The sequence below is a fragment of the Mastigoproctus giganteus genome, chromosome 2, assembly GCF_048544385.1.
Source record: "Mastigoproctus giganteus isolate SK-2022 chromosome 2, ASM4854438v1, whole genome shotgun sequence".
NCBI lineage: Eukaryota > Metazoa > Arthropoda > Arachnida > Uropygi > Thelyphonidae > Mastigoproctus > Mastigoproctus giganteus.
The window spans coordinates 120,880,870-120,897,697 of NC_143576.1; the positions used below are offsets into that span (position 1 = coordinate 120,880,870).

At 38.0% G+C, this 16,828-nt stretch overlaps 1 protein-coding gene across 1 annotated transcript in view; it reads right to left on the reverse strand.

Annotated features, from left to right (window-relative positions):
• Positions 1 to 15,947, reverse strand: part of Megf8 (multiple EGF like domains 8) — a 619,502-nt gene extending 603,555 nt beyond the window's left edge. Inside the window, exon 1 of the mRNA XM_090390015.1 lies at positions 15,713 to 15,947. Coding sequence (XP_090246141.1) covers positions 15,713 to 15,920 — 208 coding nt within the window. The 5' untranslated portion in view covers positions 15,921 to 15,947. The remainder of the gene's footprint in view (positions 1 to 15,712) is intronic.
• Positions 15,948 to 16,828: the final 881 nt, after the last annotated feature.

Here is a 16,828-nt window from a genome sequence, read left to right on the forward strand (position 1 = left end):
TCTATACTAGGAAAATTCCTGTATATCATTGACAAGCACCATGAGCTGCTCTGGCAGCCTGTCTGGATTGCTCAGAAAACTTCATATCTGACTGCACAATTACCCACAGGTCTTTTTCATTCTTTACCACCCTCAGTGTAGTACCCCACAACTGGTACATTTCTCTTGGGTTACTGCTACCCATATGGTAGCAGTTAACCCAAGCATTTGTCCATGTTAAACTTCAGTTGCCCAACTTATCTAGATCCTGTTGCAATAGCATACTGTCTTTACTATCGTTAACAACCCTGCCAACCTTTGTATCGTCTGAAAACTTGGACGATAAGCCTGATATACCTTCATCAATATCATTGATGAATACACAAAACAACAATGGGCCCAGCACCGAACCCTGGGGGACTCAACTAATAACATTAGTCCATGAAGAGCAGTGTCCATTTGATTACCACTCTCTGTCTTCTCCCACTCAACCATACTTTTATCCATTGTAGCAACTTGATCTTAATGCCATACCGCTCCAATCTGTACAGTAGTCTTCCATGTGCAACATTATCAACATTTCCTGAAATCCAAGTATATGATATCAAAATTATTTTTTGCATCCAGTTCCTTTGTGACCACATTGTAGTATCCAATTAAATTGGTCAGACAAGACTTCCATTTAACAAACCCATGCAGTATCTGAACTATTACTGCAGTCTTGTCTAGGTGATCCTGCCTCACTACTTTAACCAGTGACTCCATTATTTTCCCAGGAACACAAGTTAAACTAACAGGTCTATAATTACTTGTTTCACCCTTTGAATCCCCTTTGTGAATTGGGGATACATATGCACACCTCCAGTCCATGGGGACCTCCCCTGAGTCGAAGAAAGCTCTCATAATTATGACTAAGGGTTTGCTTACTTTCTTTGCTGTCTCCTTTAATATACCTGGATAGATCCCATCCACATAAGGTGCCTTCCTTATGTTTAACTTCAACAATTTCTCCTCCACTTTGCTCTCAGTTATTACAAAATCACTTAACTTCCTGTTAAAGTTTGATACACTTCTGGCATTCCCCTCCTTGAATAACTCCTCACGTGTGAATGTAGATGCAAAATACTCATTCAGTTTATCAGCTACCTGAGCAGGATCATCAACAGTCGAACCATCTATGTTAAGTGGACCAATCTGATTCATCCCTTTTTCTAGAGTTTACATAAGTAAACAGAATTATGCAATACCTTTAAAACAATAGTCACAGATGCTATGAATGCATATACAGGGTGATTCACTACCAGTGCGACAAACTTGCAGGAGGTGTAGGGGACACAAAGACGAATCGGAATCACATAGCATTGCAGGGTCTGAAATGCCTTCGTCATGCGGTAGAGGACGTTGAACGGGAGGTCGCGTGAACAGCAATCCCGCTGGACGTCAGCATTTGCGAACCGTTCCTGTTTAAGAAACCAAGTAGCAAAAGTCCTCCGGAGTGGATAATCTGCAGGCTCCAATGATTAGACGTGTTGCAGATGGTACGAACTCATTTGGTTTGTTGACAGTATCCTCCATACAGTGGATTGGGAAATACCCAATCGTTGGCCTATCGCTTGAGTACTCGTACTCGGATTGCCTTCTGCAAGACGTAGGACATTCTCCTCATTGTCTGGCGTCCTCGTCGTTCGCTCTCGATTCATGGTACCTCTCGTGAAACAACCAGTCTCACGTAACCTTCTGTGCACACGTGCAAAAATTGTATGATGAGGAGCACGTCTGTGCGGGAAACGTTCCTGGTACAAGCGCAGAGCGGTGCGCCCATTACAGTCCGCAGCTCCATACACAAGGTGAATGTTAGCCAGTTCAACGTTTGAATACTCGTCCATCCTACTGCCTCGGGAACCGGTTCGCAAATGCTGACTTCCAGTGGGATCGCTGTTCACGCGACCTCCCGTTCAACGTCCTCTACCGCATGACGAAGACATTTCAGGCCCTGCAATGCTATGTGATTCCGATTCGTCTTTGTGCCCCCTACACCTCCTGCAAGTTTGTCGCACTGGTAGTGAATCACCCTGTATATCATTAAGAAAATATACCACGAGGAAAATGCTGACATGAATGAATACTGAGCCGATGAGTCTAATATAGCAGAAAAAGATGGCATGGGAAAGTTACAGAGCTATGAAAAGTACTGAAACCGTCAACAGCTACAAGTTCATCTGCAATCGTACCACAGAGAATGTCAGAATGGCAAAGGCTGAGTACAAGAAAACACTGGTTAAGGAATATTTTTTATAAATGTCCCACAACTTCTAATTTTATCCCCCGTTCTTAATTTAATTAAATTAAGAACAAGGGGATAAAGAGTTTTTCATGTTTGTGAATGCAAAAAAAGAATAAAATGAATCAGTTCCTATCCTTGTGTAACAGGTATGGGAAAGTGTTAAATAACCTAACTGATGTTGCTGATAAACTGAATAGGTACCTCACATCAATCTTTACTGATGAAACACCCTTGATAAATAAAGGCAGTGCAAGTGGGGAATAGATACATGCAATTAGCGGTTTTGAAATTGCACATGATTGTTTATTATAAAAATGTAAGTGCATACAGGAATTACTGGATCTGCATCAACTCTTGGAGTTGATGGCAGATCCAGTAATTCTGAAAGAAGTGGCTAGAGAATGCAATGAACCATTAAGATTAATTATGAGGGCATCATTGGACTCAGAAGAGATTCCTTTTGACTGGAGAAGTGCCAACATATCACCAATACATAAAAGCAGCTCTAAGAGCATAGTAGCTAACTACAGATTGGTCAATCTAACTTTAGTGGTTGGGAAAATCTTGGAGGCAATGATTAAGAGAACTATTCAGGATATTTAGATAGAAACGGCATTCTGAAGAACACCCAGCATGGTTTTGTAAAGGGAAAATCATGTTTAATTAACCCGATTAACTATTTTCACATAGCCACTCATGGCCTGGATATAGGAAATGATTCCAACATAGTTTATTTGGATTTTAAAAAAGCACCTAACTCAGTCCTATGAAGGACTGAGTCAAATCTAAAGCATGTCAAAAGTTGAAGTAAAATCCAAAGCATGTCAAAATTTGAAGATGATGTAAAGAACGGAAGAGTGGTTTATGATCAATGTCAAGAAGCACTCCTTCAGGATAATTTAACAAACTTTGAGCATGGTTAGAAAGGCTGCAGCTATTTTTTAAATGTAGCTAAATGCAAAGTTTTAACATTTGACTGCCTTCATGACTGCTTTCTTGACAGGCAGCCAAGAAAGCCCAAGAAAATGATCAATTAGCACTGATCATGGTGTCCTATCAAAATCATGGTGTCTTATCAATCAACAGTCTCTAGAGTTGGGGTTATAATCCCAGTGTATAAGGCAATTGTAAGACCCCACTTGGAATACTGTATCCAGGTATGGAAACCTCACCTAAAAAAAAAAAATTTATTTGAGATTCTTGAAAGGGTCCAAAGATGGGCAGCCTGCATGTTGATATCTGTAAAAAGGAGCCAGCATGAGGAAAAACTAATTATATGTGGGCTACATGACAAACAGACACCTAGGAGAGGACCTGACTGAAGTCTATAAGACTTTGAAAGGGTATAGTAAAATGAAGACAATTTTTTTACTATTATAATAGATTCCAGAACCAGGGATCACAAATTCAAATTGCAGGGGAAAACAGTTTTGGAAAACTCCAGAAATAGTAATTATTTTCCAGTATATGTTCATCGTCAACCAACTCTCCCCCTACAAAATGAAATGAGAATGACTTGGAACTTCAACAGAGTCAACTTGTTAAGAATATAAATGTCAGCTCATCTCAATGAAAGAAATATTGAAACCCTCTCAGTTGATTCTGCAGTTATGTGATTCATCAAATAATAATGGCAGCTGAACATGCTATACCAAAATCTTGCAGTAAAATTTGCCACCACGCTAACAGTTGGTCAAATGAAGTCTGCAATACTGCAAGAAAGAAAAAATATATTCAGGAATATTTTTTATAAAAGTCCCACAACTGCTAATTTAATCCAATATGAGAAGGTAGGAGCTAAGCCTAGTTCATAAGATGTAAAAGTAGGAAAGAATTAATAGATCCACTAACACAGATTCAATCTGGAATCAGATCAGGAAACTAAATGGCAAATATATAGACATCACAACCCCAATGCTATTTTAAATGAAATTTTTAAACTTACTGATATTGCCAATACCTTAGTGTTAATCTTTTAAGACCTTTTTGGCTGTAACCAATTACAAACCTTCTTTTTAAATTTATAAAGCACAAACAGAGAAATTAAAAATAAATTTCAATTCCACTCACAATCTTCCGCATAATCAACCTTTAAGACCTGTTCACTAAGACCTGTTCTTATTCTGTCAAGAAACAGTGATGCGGGTCCTGATGGAATCTTTTATTCCATGTTCAAAACTTAAGTAAAGACTCACCCACCGTGTTATGCAGTTTTATAACAGAATAATTCCAGTAAACTCTTACCCTAACAGTTGCTACCACATTTTTGTTTTGGCCTTCCAAAACCAGAAAAGGATCACACCGACCCTATGTACTATAGCTTTAACCAGTTGCTTCAAAAAAACCCTAGAAAAAATAATCAACTTTTGACTTATTTGAGTCCTTGAAGCTCACCGCTCATTGAGTAAAAATCAGTACCATTTTTTAAAGAATAGTAGTAGTAGTAGTAGTAGTAGTTGCATGCGATGCAAGAAAGCAAGTATATGAGCTCATGCAACATCAGCCAAAAAAATAAAAAATAAAAAAAATTTACAAAACAATTCCCTCTAAATGTTTGTCCAGTTCCTCCTTAAACTTATTTAACCTATGAACTTCCACAATGACAGATGGAAGTTTGTTCCAGCAATTAACCACCCGCTGGCTAAAGGAAAATTTCCACACATCTATTCTACATCTGTCTTTCCTCAATTTGAATTTATGCCCCCTTAGGTTCATAATCTGAATAAGTGGAAGAATCCCAGTGCAAAATTCCTGTATATCATTGACAAAACCACATGACCTGTCCTGGCAGCCTGTCTGCATTGCTCAGAAAACTTCATATCTGACTGCACAATTACTCCCAGGTCTATTTCATTTTCTACCACCTTAAATGTAGTACCACACAGTTGGTATGTTTCTCTGGGGTTACTTCTACCCATATGCAGTACTTTGCATTTGTCAACGTTAAACTTCAGTTGCCACTTCTAAGCCCATCTATCCAAATTTTCTAGATCCTGTTGCAGTAACACACTGCCATTACCGACATTAACAACCCTGCCAACCTTTGTATCACCTGCAAACTTTGACACTAAGCCTGATATACCTTCGCCAATATCATTGATAAATATACAAAACAACAGTGGACCCAACACCGAACCCTGTGCGACTCCACTAATAACATTAGTACACGAAGAGCAGCACCGATTGATTACCACCCTCTGTCTTCTCCCACTCAACCATCCTTTTATCCATCGTAGCAACTTACCCTTAATACCATTCTGTTCCAATTTGTACAGTAGTCTTCCATGCACAACAGTGTCAAAAGCTTTCCTGAAATCCAAGTACAGTCAGTCCTCGTATAGCACGATAGTTGCGTTCCTAGAAACCCTCGTGCAATGCAAAATCGTGCAATATAAACAACAGGGCTTTTGGGAAAAATGGGGTTAGGTGCCGACCACCCAAGATTGAACACACATTTGTAACCAAATCATTACCAAACATAATAAATAATCGTAATAAAATACTTACGCATTTTATTAACGACTATTACGTAATAAAATATTGCTAATGCTTTTACTTCTATCGTAAGCAAACTTGCTTTTTGTTTGATTTTTCTATCCAAACAGATGACAGGCGTTCCATCTCTTCCAATTCGTTGTGTCTTAATCTAATGGATTTTAATTACACTTTGAGTTGTTTCTGCTATGAAAGATGTTTTTATTTTCTCTGCATTTTTTCTAATTCTCGGCGTTGCCTCATTTAGGTCTGTAGCACGTGCAATATCACATGGTCTTTCATTTCGCTCAAAGCGCTTCACAATTTCATATTTTTTCTCTATCGACAGAGGCGGACTGGCCATAAGCCTTACCGGGGAAACCTCAGTGGGCCGGAGGCCGGTGTGATTTTGGCCATAAACCATAGTATGAGGCCACTATAAATTTTCCCGGGTAAAAATTTTTCACCCAGTCCGCCTCTGTTTATTGATATTGCTTTTATTTTTCTCTCTGAATCTGCAGTATCTTCACCACGACGCTTCCTTTTCACACCTTTTAAGTATTTTACTCATTTTTAGGGAACAAAGCACAAAACGAGGAGGCACGCCTTGATACACATTAACAAAGCTGCACACGTACAGCAACTGAATAAACAACACTGTAAAGGCTGAGATACACTATTAACACCTCACATTTTACTAAATGTACATTTCTAGGGGTTACTACCATAAAACAATAAAAACAATTTCCAGTTGCGTTTCTGCTAGTGGAATCTGTTATAAACTGGTAGTAAACTCAATCGAATTGCATTTGCGATTATACCGATAGCTGGAATTGTGTTGGTTTCTAAGTTATTATGGTGAAATGTGTTTCCCCTTCACTGATATAAAAAACATAAATACATTTTCAGAATCTTCTCTTCATTCTTATCGTGTTGCGTTCGGTTGGGGTGATTCTGCGTTCGACTGCCATTTCTTGTAAACACAAAGGCGAATCGTACATAAGCGAATTCGGTTTGTGTTATATAAGATATCATTCCCCTATTTATAAATCGTGTATGATCGAATTCGTGTAGTGTAAACATGTGTTATACGAGGACTGACTGTATATGATATCAAAATTATTTTTTGCATCCAGTTCTTTTGTAACCACATCATAATACCGAATCAAAAATGTCAGACAAGACTTTCCCTTAACAAACCATGCTGTGTCTGAATTACTGCTGCAGTCTTGTCTATATGATCCCGCAATGCATCTTTAACCAGTGACTCCATTGTTTTACCTGGAACAGAAGTTAAACTAACTGGTCTATAATTACTTGTGTCACCGTTCAATTCCCCTTTGTGAATTGGGGATACATTTGCACATCTCCAGTCTGTGGGAACCTCCCCTGAATTCAAGGATGCTCTCATAATTATGACTAAGGGTTTGCTTACTTCCCTTGCCACCTCCTTTAATATAACTGGATAGATCCCATCCACCCCAGGCGCCTTTCTTATGTTTAACTTCAACAATTTCTTCTCCACTTTGCTCTCAGTTATTACAAAATCATTAAGCACCCTGCTACAATTTGATAACCTTCTGCATTTTCAAACTTTAATAACTCCTCATGTGTGAATGTAGATGCAAAATACTCATTCAGTTTGTTTGCTACCTGAGCAGCATCATCAACAGTCGAACCATCGATATCAAGTTAACAAATCAGATTCATCCCCTTCCTTTTAGAGTTTATATAAGTAAAGAAATCCTTGCTCTTTTTCTTAGCATCCTTTGCCAAAGATTTCTCGTAATCTGCCTTCACCTGCCTAACCTCCTTTGTGACTTGATTACAGACTAGCTTATAACTGTCATAAGTTTCTGTGTCGCCTGATAATTTATATGCATCCCATGCATTTTTCTTTTCTGCCACGAGTCTCATTAGTTCATTTGACAACCATTTAGGCCTAAACCTTGAACAATATTTCTTAATAGGTATGAAACTTTTAGTAGCTTCCACGATTAATTCCTTGAATGCTTCCCACTTAGAATTTGCTGTTGGTAACATCATCAGTTGATGCCACTGTACAGAATTTAAAAACTGTCTGAGAGCACTGTACTCACCTTTACGAAAGCAAAAACCCTTTCCTTTACCCCTGATAGTAATTATATCTTTAAGTAAATCCCACATCAGTACACTGTGATCACTGCCACCTAGTGGTTGCTTTATCTGCAAATTCTTAATACACAAATGATCCCTGCTGATAACCAGATCAAGAGCATTACTCCCTCTGGTTGCCTCTCGAACATGCCGTAGAAAACATCTCATCCATTAATTCCACAAAAATCTTACTAGTGTGCGAGTAACCAAATCACAAATTCCAGTCAATATCTGGGAAGTTAAAATCCCCTATTATAAGACAATCTGATTTACTAGCCCACTCTATTTCTCTGTACAATTGTTCATTGTACTCATTTGAGTCATTAGGCCTATAACACACTCCTACTCTTATTTTTGCTTTCGCAGTGCTTATGTTACACCAAATTGACTCAACAGTGCACTGTTCATCTATATCAACTGGATGCACTTCTTTTGATTTTATGTTTTTCTTAATTAACAGCATAACACCTCCTCCCTTCCTATCCTGTCTATCCTTTCTTACACATTGTACTCCCCAAATTCCAATTCTGAATTTCTAATATCTATGTGACACCACGTCTCGGCTATCCCAACAATATCTGCCTTTAATGTCTTGACCAACACTTCAAATTCATCAAATATATTTACTATACTTCTAGCATTGGTATACATGCAAGTATATATGCACCTATTCTTATTCTTAGTTATCCCAACGCATCCCATATACCCACCTGTTTCACGATGACTGCCATCAGTCCCTGAAACCTCCAGCACCCCTCCTCCAGGCCGCTGCTTATTCTAATAGAAGTAGTGCAAGAATCATCTTCACCTTTGGCAGTTTGGTGTGAGATAAGCACTGCGAAAGGAAAAATAAGAGTAGGAGTGTGTTATAGGCCTAATGACTTGAATGAGTACAATGAACAATTGTACAGAGAAATAGAGTGGGCCAGTAAACCTGAATGTCTTATAATGGGGGATTTTAACTTCCCAGATATTGACTGGAACTTGTGGGTTGGTCACTCACACACTAGTCAGACTTTTGTGGATTTATTGGATGATTGTTTTCTGCAGCAGCATGTTCGAGAGGCAACCAGAGAAAGTAACACTCTTGATCTGTTATCAGCAGTGATCATTCGTGTATTAAGAATTTGCAGATAAAGGAACCACTAGGTGGCAGTGATCACAGTGTGCTGAAGTGGGATTTACTCGAAGAGGTAACTACCGTCAGGGGTAAAGGAAAGGGTTTTTGCTTCCGTAAAGGGGAGTACAGTGGTCTCAGACAGTTTTTAAGTTCTGTACAGTGGGATCAACTGACGATGTTACAAACAGTAAATTCTAAGTGGGAAGCATTCAAAGAATTAATCGTGGAAGCTACTAGACTTTATATACCGATTAAGAAATATCGTTCAAGGTTTAGGCCTAAATGGTTATCAAATGAACTAATGAGACTCGTGACAGAGAAGAAAAATGCATGGGATGCATATAAATTATCAGGTGACGCAGAAGCCTGTGGCAGATATAAGCTAGTCTGTAATCAGGTCACAAAGGAGGTTCGGCAGGCGAAGGCGGATTACGAGAAATCTTTGGCAAAAGATGCTAAGAAAAACAGCAAGGATTTCTTTACTTATATAAACTCTAAAAGGAAGGGGATGAATATGATTGGTCCACTTGACATCGATGGTTCGACTGTTGATGATCCTGCTCAGATAGCAAACAAACTGAATGAGTATTTTGCATCTGCATTCACACGTGAGGAATTATTACAATTTGAAAATGGAAGAAGGTTATCAAATTGTAGCAGTGTGCTTAATGATTTTGTAATAACTGAGAGCAAAGTGGAGGAGAAATTGTTGAAGTTAAACACAATAAAGGCACCTGGGGTGGATGGGATCTATCCAGTTATTTTAAAGGAGGCGGCAAAGCAACTAAGCAAACCCTTAGCCATAATTATGAGAGCATCCTTGGACTCAGGGGAGGTTCCCACGGACTGGACATGTGCAAATGTGTCCCCAATTCACAAAGGTGGATCGAAGGGTGACACGAGTAATTACAGACCAGTTAGTTTAACTTCTGTTCCGGGTAAAATAATGGAGTCGCTGGTTAAAGATGCATTGCAGGATCATCTAGACAAGACTGCAGCAATAATTCAAACACAGCATGGGTTTGTTAAGGGAAAGTCTTGTCTGACAAATTTGATTGGTTATTATGATGTGGTCACAAAGGAACTGGATGCAAAAAATAATTTTGATATCATATACTTGGATTTCAGGAAAGCTTTTGACACTGTTGCGCATGAAAGACTACTGTACAAATTGGAGCAGAATGGTATTAAGGGTAAGTTGCTACAATGGATAAAAGGATGGTTAAGTGGGAGAAGACAGAGGGTGGTAATCAATGGGTGCTGCTCTTCATGGACTAATGTTATTAGTGGAGTCCCACAGGGTTCGGTGTTGGGTCCACTGTTGTTTTGTGTATTTATCAATGATATTGATGAAGGTATATCAGGCTTAATGTCAAAGTTTGCAGATGACACAAAGGTTGGCAGGGTTGTTAATGACAGTAATGGCAGTGTGCTACTGCAACAGGATCTAGATAATTTGGGCAGATGGGCTAAGAAGTGGCAACTGAAGTTCAACCTTGACAAATGCAAAGTACTGCATATGGGTAGAAGTAACCCCAGAGACACGTACCAACTGTACGTGTCTCTGGGGTGTGGTACTACACTTAAGGTGGGAGTAAAGACCTGGGAGTAATTGTGCAGTCAGATATGAAGTTTTCTGAGCAGTGCAGACAGGCTGCTAGGGCGGGTCATGGGGTTTTGTCAATGATATATAGGAATTTTGCTAGCAGGGAAAAGGAGGTGATTGTCCCTTTGTATAAGGCAATGGTCAGGCCACGCCTTGAGTACTGCGTACAGGTCTGGAGGCCTCATTTTAGGAAGGATGTAGATTTGCTTGAGCGTGTACAGAGAAGAGCAACACGATTGGTGAGGGGAATGAAGGGATTCTCTTACCAAGAGAGTCTTAAGTTCTGCAAATTGCAGTGGCTGGAGACTAGGCACCTGCACATTGTTAGTCAACATTCCACCTATAATTTGTGATAATGCTTACTTATCCAATACTGTGGAATGGCAGTAGTTGCCACTGGTAACATTTGAATTTTATTGTTCTCAGTAATATTTTCAATATGATAGGACTGAATATGATCGTCAAAAGAAACAGAAGTGTTGTATTTTATCCAATCAGCCTTCGAAAATTTTACTCAATTTCTCTTGATAAGAAGGATGTCTGAATTCTACATATTAGCAGTTAATGTAAGCTGAGAGAGGGTCATTAAGATGTGCCTAGTACATACTTTGAAAAAGGACTGGAGAGCAAATAAGAGAGGTCTTTTGCAAAGGAAGACCATAAAGAAATGGATATAAGTAGGAGAACTGGTATTCGATAATTTTAGATACTGTCTGTCCCTCAGCATTTCCATGAGCTGTTCTCATCTATCTGTAGTGGTTTTCGACCTTTTAATATATATCTATATAATAATTTTATTCTTTATATAGAGGTACTAAATAAAGATCAATTATAGACCACCACAAAATTAAAAAGATACGGTACAATGGATACTGTACACCTTTTCATAATGAAATAAATGTATAAATTTCAAAAAAATAAAAAATAAAATAATAACTTTAAGTAACTTAAACCGAAATTACATGGCACCCCAGTTGAAAACCACTGCACTATTGTATAACCCCCATCCCTGAAAGGACTAGGTCATAAACCAGCCGCTAATTCGATGCAGGTGGTCATAACAGCTAAGCCGTCCTTTTCATTTTTGTCTATTCCACGAAATGGGTTTTTTTGACTACCCAAGCAATTAAAAATGCTTGAATAGTTACCAAATTTTGTACGATATATCCATAAGCTCGTTATAACAGTGAGCGATTTTATGGGAATACGCGTAAATTAAAATCATTATGGCTTTTTGCTCATTACAGTCATGATCTTATTTCCATGCTGGTTATAACCAAGTTCAACTGTACATAGGCTGTGTTAGAATAATTAAGAGTAAGAAAAAGGTGCATGTATACTTGCATATACACCAATGCTAATTGTAAATAAATTTGATGAATTTGAAGTGCTGATCAAGACATCAAAAGTTGGATATTGTTAAGATATATGAGAGACATGGTGTTACATGAGACATTGGAATTTTGGAAGTACAATGTGTAGAGAAAAGACAGACAGGATAGGAGGGATTATGCTGTTAGTTAAGAAACACACAAAATCTAAGGCAGTGCATCCAGTTGATATTGGTGGACAGTGCAAGGTTGAGTCAGTTTGGTGTTACACAAGTACTGGGAAAGCAAAATTTATGATGGTAGGAGTTTGTCATAGGCCTAATGACTCTCTCTGATAAGTACAATGAACAACTATACAGAGAAATAGAGCGGGCCAGTAAATCAGAATGTCTTATAATGGGGGATTTTAACTTTCCAGATATTGACTGGAACTTGTGGGATGATCACTTGCACACTAGCAAGACTTTTGTGGATTTATTGGATGATTGTTTTCTATAGCAGCATGTTCGAGAGGCAACCAGAGGAAGTTATACTCCTGATCCAATTATCAGCACTCATTATTCATGCATTAAGAATTTACAGATAAAGGAACCACTAGGTGGCAGTGATCACAGTGTACTGATGTGGGATTTACTTAAAGGTGTAACTACCATCAGGAGTAAAGGGAAGGGATTTTTGCTTTTATAAAGATGACTACAGTGGTCTCAGATTTTTTAAGTTGTATACAGTGGGATCAACTGATGATGTTACCAACAGCAAATTCTAAATGTGAAGTATTCAAGGAAGTAATTTTGGAAGCTACTAGGCTTTTTGTTCCAACTTAGAAATACTGTTCTAGGTTTTCAACCAAATGGATGTCAGATGAACTAATAATAAGACTCGTGGCAGAGACAAAAAATTCATGGGATGCATATAAATTATCAGATAGCACAGAAGCCTATGGTAGTATGGTATAAGCTAGTCTGTAATCAAGCCACAAAGGAGGTTAGGCAAGGGAAGACAGATTACGAGAAATCTTTGGCAAAGGATCAAAAGAAAAACAGTAAAGACTTCATTACTTATATAAACTCTAGAAGGGGAGATGAATCAGATTGGTCCACTTGTAATCGATACTTGAATTGTTGATGATCCTGTTGATGGAACAAATTGAATGAGTATTATGCATCTACATGCTGTTGTTGTTGTTGTTTGTTTGGTTATTAGGAGCATTAGCAACTAAGGCCATATTGCTCCGGGATATGCGGTGGTCATTCCCTGACCTTTCCGCATCCTCTGTATTTGGTGGTGAAGGGCTCGAACACCAGTCTAATCAAGAAGCGTGTGCTACGCACTGCTGCTGCTTCCCATCTGGCTACGGAGGCGCCTGCATCTACATGCACAGATGAGGAATTCTGTATGGAAGTGGAGGAGAGAAGCTTATTAAACTCTAATGGGAGTTAATGATTTATAATAACTCAGAGCAAAGTGGAGGAGAAATTGTTGAAATTAAACATAAGAAAGGCACCTGGGGTGGAAGGGATCTACTCAGTTATATTAAAAGAGGCAGCAAGTTAGTTAGCAAACCCTTTAATATACCTTTAATAAGCATAATTAGGAGAGCATCCTTTGACTCAGGAGAGTCCCCTAGGACTGGAGATGTCCAAATGTATCCCCAATTCACAAAGAGAGATACAAGGGTGACACAAGTAATTAAAGACCTGTTAGTTTAACTTCTGTTCTGGGGAAAACAGTAGAGTCATTAGTTAAAGAAGCATTGCAGGATCATCTAGACAAGACTACAATAATAATTCAGACACAGAATGGATTTGTTAAGGGGAAACCTTGCCCAACAAATTTGATTGGATACTATGATGTGGTCACAAAGGAACTGGATGAAAAAAATAATTTTGATATCATATATTTGGATTTCAGGAAAACTTTTGATATTATTGCACATGGAAGACTACAAATTGAAGTAGTATTATATTAAGGACAAGTTGCTACAATGGATAAAAGGATGGTTGAGTGGGAGAAGACAGAGTGGTAATCAATGGACACTGCTCTACGTGGATTAAAGTTATTAGTGGAGTACCTCAGGGTTCAGTATTGGCCCCATTATTGTTTTGTATATTTATCAATAATATTGTTGAAAGTATATCAGGCTAAATGTCCAAGTTTGCAGATGATACGAAGGTTGGCAGGGTTGTTAATGACAGTAATGGCAGTATGCTACTGCAACAGGATCTAGAAAAGTTGGGCAGATGGTCTGAGAAGTAGCAACTGAAGTTAACACTGACAAATGCAAAGTACTGTATATGGAAAGCAGTAAACTCCAGAGAAATGTACCAACTGTGTGATACTACACTCAGGATAGTGAAAAATGAAAAAGATCTGGGGGTAATTGTGCAGTCAGATATGAAGTTTTCTGAGCAGTACAGACAGGCTGCCAGAGCAGGTCATGGAGTCATGTAAATGATATACAGGAATTTTCCTAGCAGGGATAAAGCATACATTGCCTTTGTATGAGGCAATGGTCGGGCCACACCTTGAGTACTGTGTACAGATCTGGAGGCCACATTTTAAGAAGGATGTAGAGTTGCTCGAACAAGTACAGAGGACAACAAGTGTGGGGAATAAAGGGACACTCCTACCAAGAAAGACTTAAGTTCTGCAAATTGCAGATTCTGCAGACTAAGCACCTGCAAGGTGATCTGAATAAGGCCTTGAGCCTTTTGAGCAGGCTTATTACTGATGGGTTTCTTCCTCTTGCTTAAATTAAGAAACTGAGGGGGCATAAACTCAAATTGAGGAAACAGTTGTAGAATTGATGTGCGGAAATTTGCCTTTAGCCAGCAGGTTGTTAATTTTTGAAACAAACTTCCATCTGTCACGGAATTTGATAGCTTTAATAAATTCAAGGAAAAACTGGACAAACTTTTACAGCGAATGTATGGGTGAAATGGGAAGTGGTTTTTTTTTTTTGGCTGATGCTGTGTAAGCTTGCTTTCTTGCATCATATGCCTCTATTAATGCTAATAACATACCAATTGTGTCCAGTAAAGCATGTGGCACTAAACCCAACTAAAATGTAAAGAAGATCTGAGAAGTAAAACAATTAAATGCAATGAGCTAACTGTTTTTGAAAGATTGTCCACTACCTTAAGTTACTACACTCAAGAAATGGAGAATGAAAAAAAAAAAAAAAAAAAAAACTAAGAGTAATTGTAGCCCAACAACAACAACTAATGAACCTGTATCAATGATACACAGGAATTTTGCCACAGAAACAAGGAAGTAATTATTTCATTGTATAATGCATTGCATTAGAGATGAAACAATAAGATTAGCCTAGGGAACAATTGGGTAAAAAATTGCAGCACCTGGAAACTACATACTTGTAGGGAAACCTGACTGAAAATGAAGTGTCTAAAGCAGCTTTAAATGTTTGAATAAACTGAATACTGATGGGATCCTTATTATTTCTTGAATAAACATACAAAGGAGCAACTTTAAATTGTAAAAAGGATGGGTGCAGAATAGATGTATAAAAATGTGCTTTCAAGAAGAGAGAATTGATTGTTGGAACAAACTTTCATCTGGCATTATAAAAGTGAGTAATTTGAATAACTCTAAAGAGGGATTGAAGAAATTATCAGAAGAGATAGGCACATAAAGCAGTTTTCAGGTGTGCAATTTACTCCATTTATAAAATATATATACTAAGTTACTTCTGTAAAGAATAACTTTTAACAAACTTGAAGCTTCTGTGTTTAAAAAAATTAAATGTAATGGATAAAAAATACCTTTAATAAGCCATTCGCAATGTGAATCTTCAGGATAATCCTTGCTTCCATCAGTAATTATCCCATAAGATCCGGTTAGAACCCTCCTCTGCTTATCACAACTGTCTCTGGTCCTCGGCTTTGGCATTTTTGCATTACTCTGAAGAGTCCATACCTCCAAAATTACAACAAGACTTACCCACCATAGTGATTTCTGGTAGGCTATCATACTGTTATCTGACTGGAATAAATTCTCCTAATGCAAATATTCCCATGCTGTGACACACTGTAAATAACACCCAGCAATTCAATACCATGTTTCATCATAATGGAAGACAGAGATTTCAACTGCATTACTTCCTGTGTCATTTTTTAACCTGGCTCTCCTTCTGAAATGATATAGAAATATTATTAATGCTGCTATTAACAATTACAATTCTCAATTTAAATGAAACATTACTAATATCAGTGTTTCATAACTTTATACATAATAATATTAATTCTGTGTATTTTTACAAATCTTACTGTTTATGAATCCTGATTTTGCAAAGTATACACTGTTGGCTAGACTAAGATTTAACGAATCTTCCTTAACTCAGTGGCAGTCGGGCACCTCACAGGTGCCCGACTGCCACTGAGTTAAGGAAGTAAAAATAACTTCCCATGTTAACCATTAATTGATGATTAAAATTCTGAAAATTTTTTTACCTTCCTAAATATAGTCAAACTTTTACTGCAATCGCTTCCAAAATGATTATCTTATGGTTTTCAAATAGAAATTGGGCACAAGAACCTGTTGGGCACCCTACTCACCACCATTTTTGCAACTATTTGGATTTTGCTTAAAAAATGGCATGGCCAGACAAGTGTCAATGCTGCATTTGTTTAAAGTTTCAGTTGACTTGTATTTCCTCTCCAATTAAATCAATAAACATCTATCATCTTACCCTAGTCGTTGCCCTCATGGGTAGCACAGTTGGTACAATCATCACACCAGGTGAATAAGGTGATTATACCAACTGATTATTTGCTGTCTGCATCTGACACACCATGCTATAAATGTTTGTGATTCTTTGTTTTTATATTATTTGCTTACTGACTGGCATAAATAATAACTTCTATTTCAATAAAGAAGCA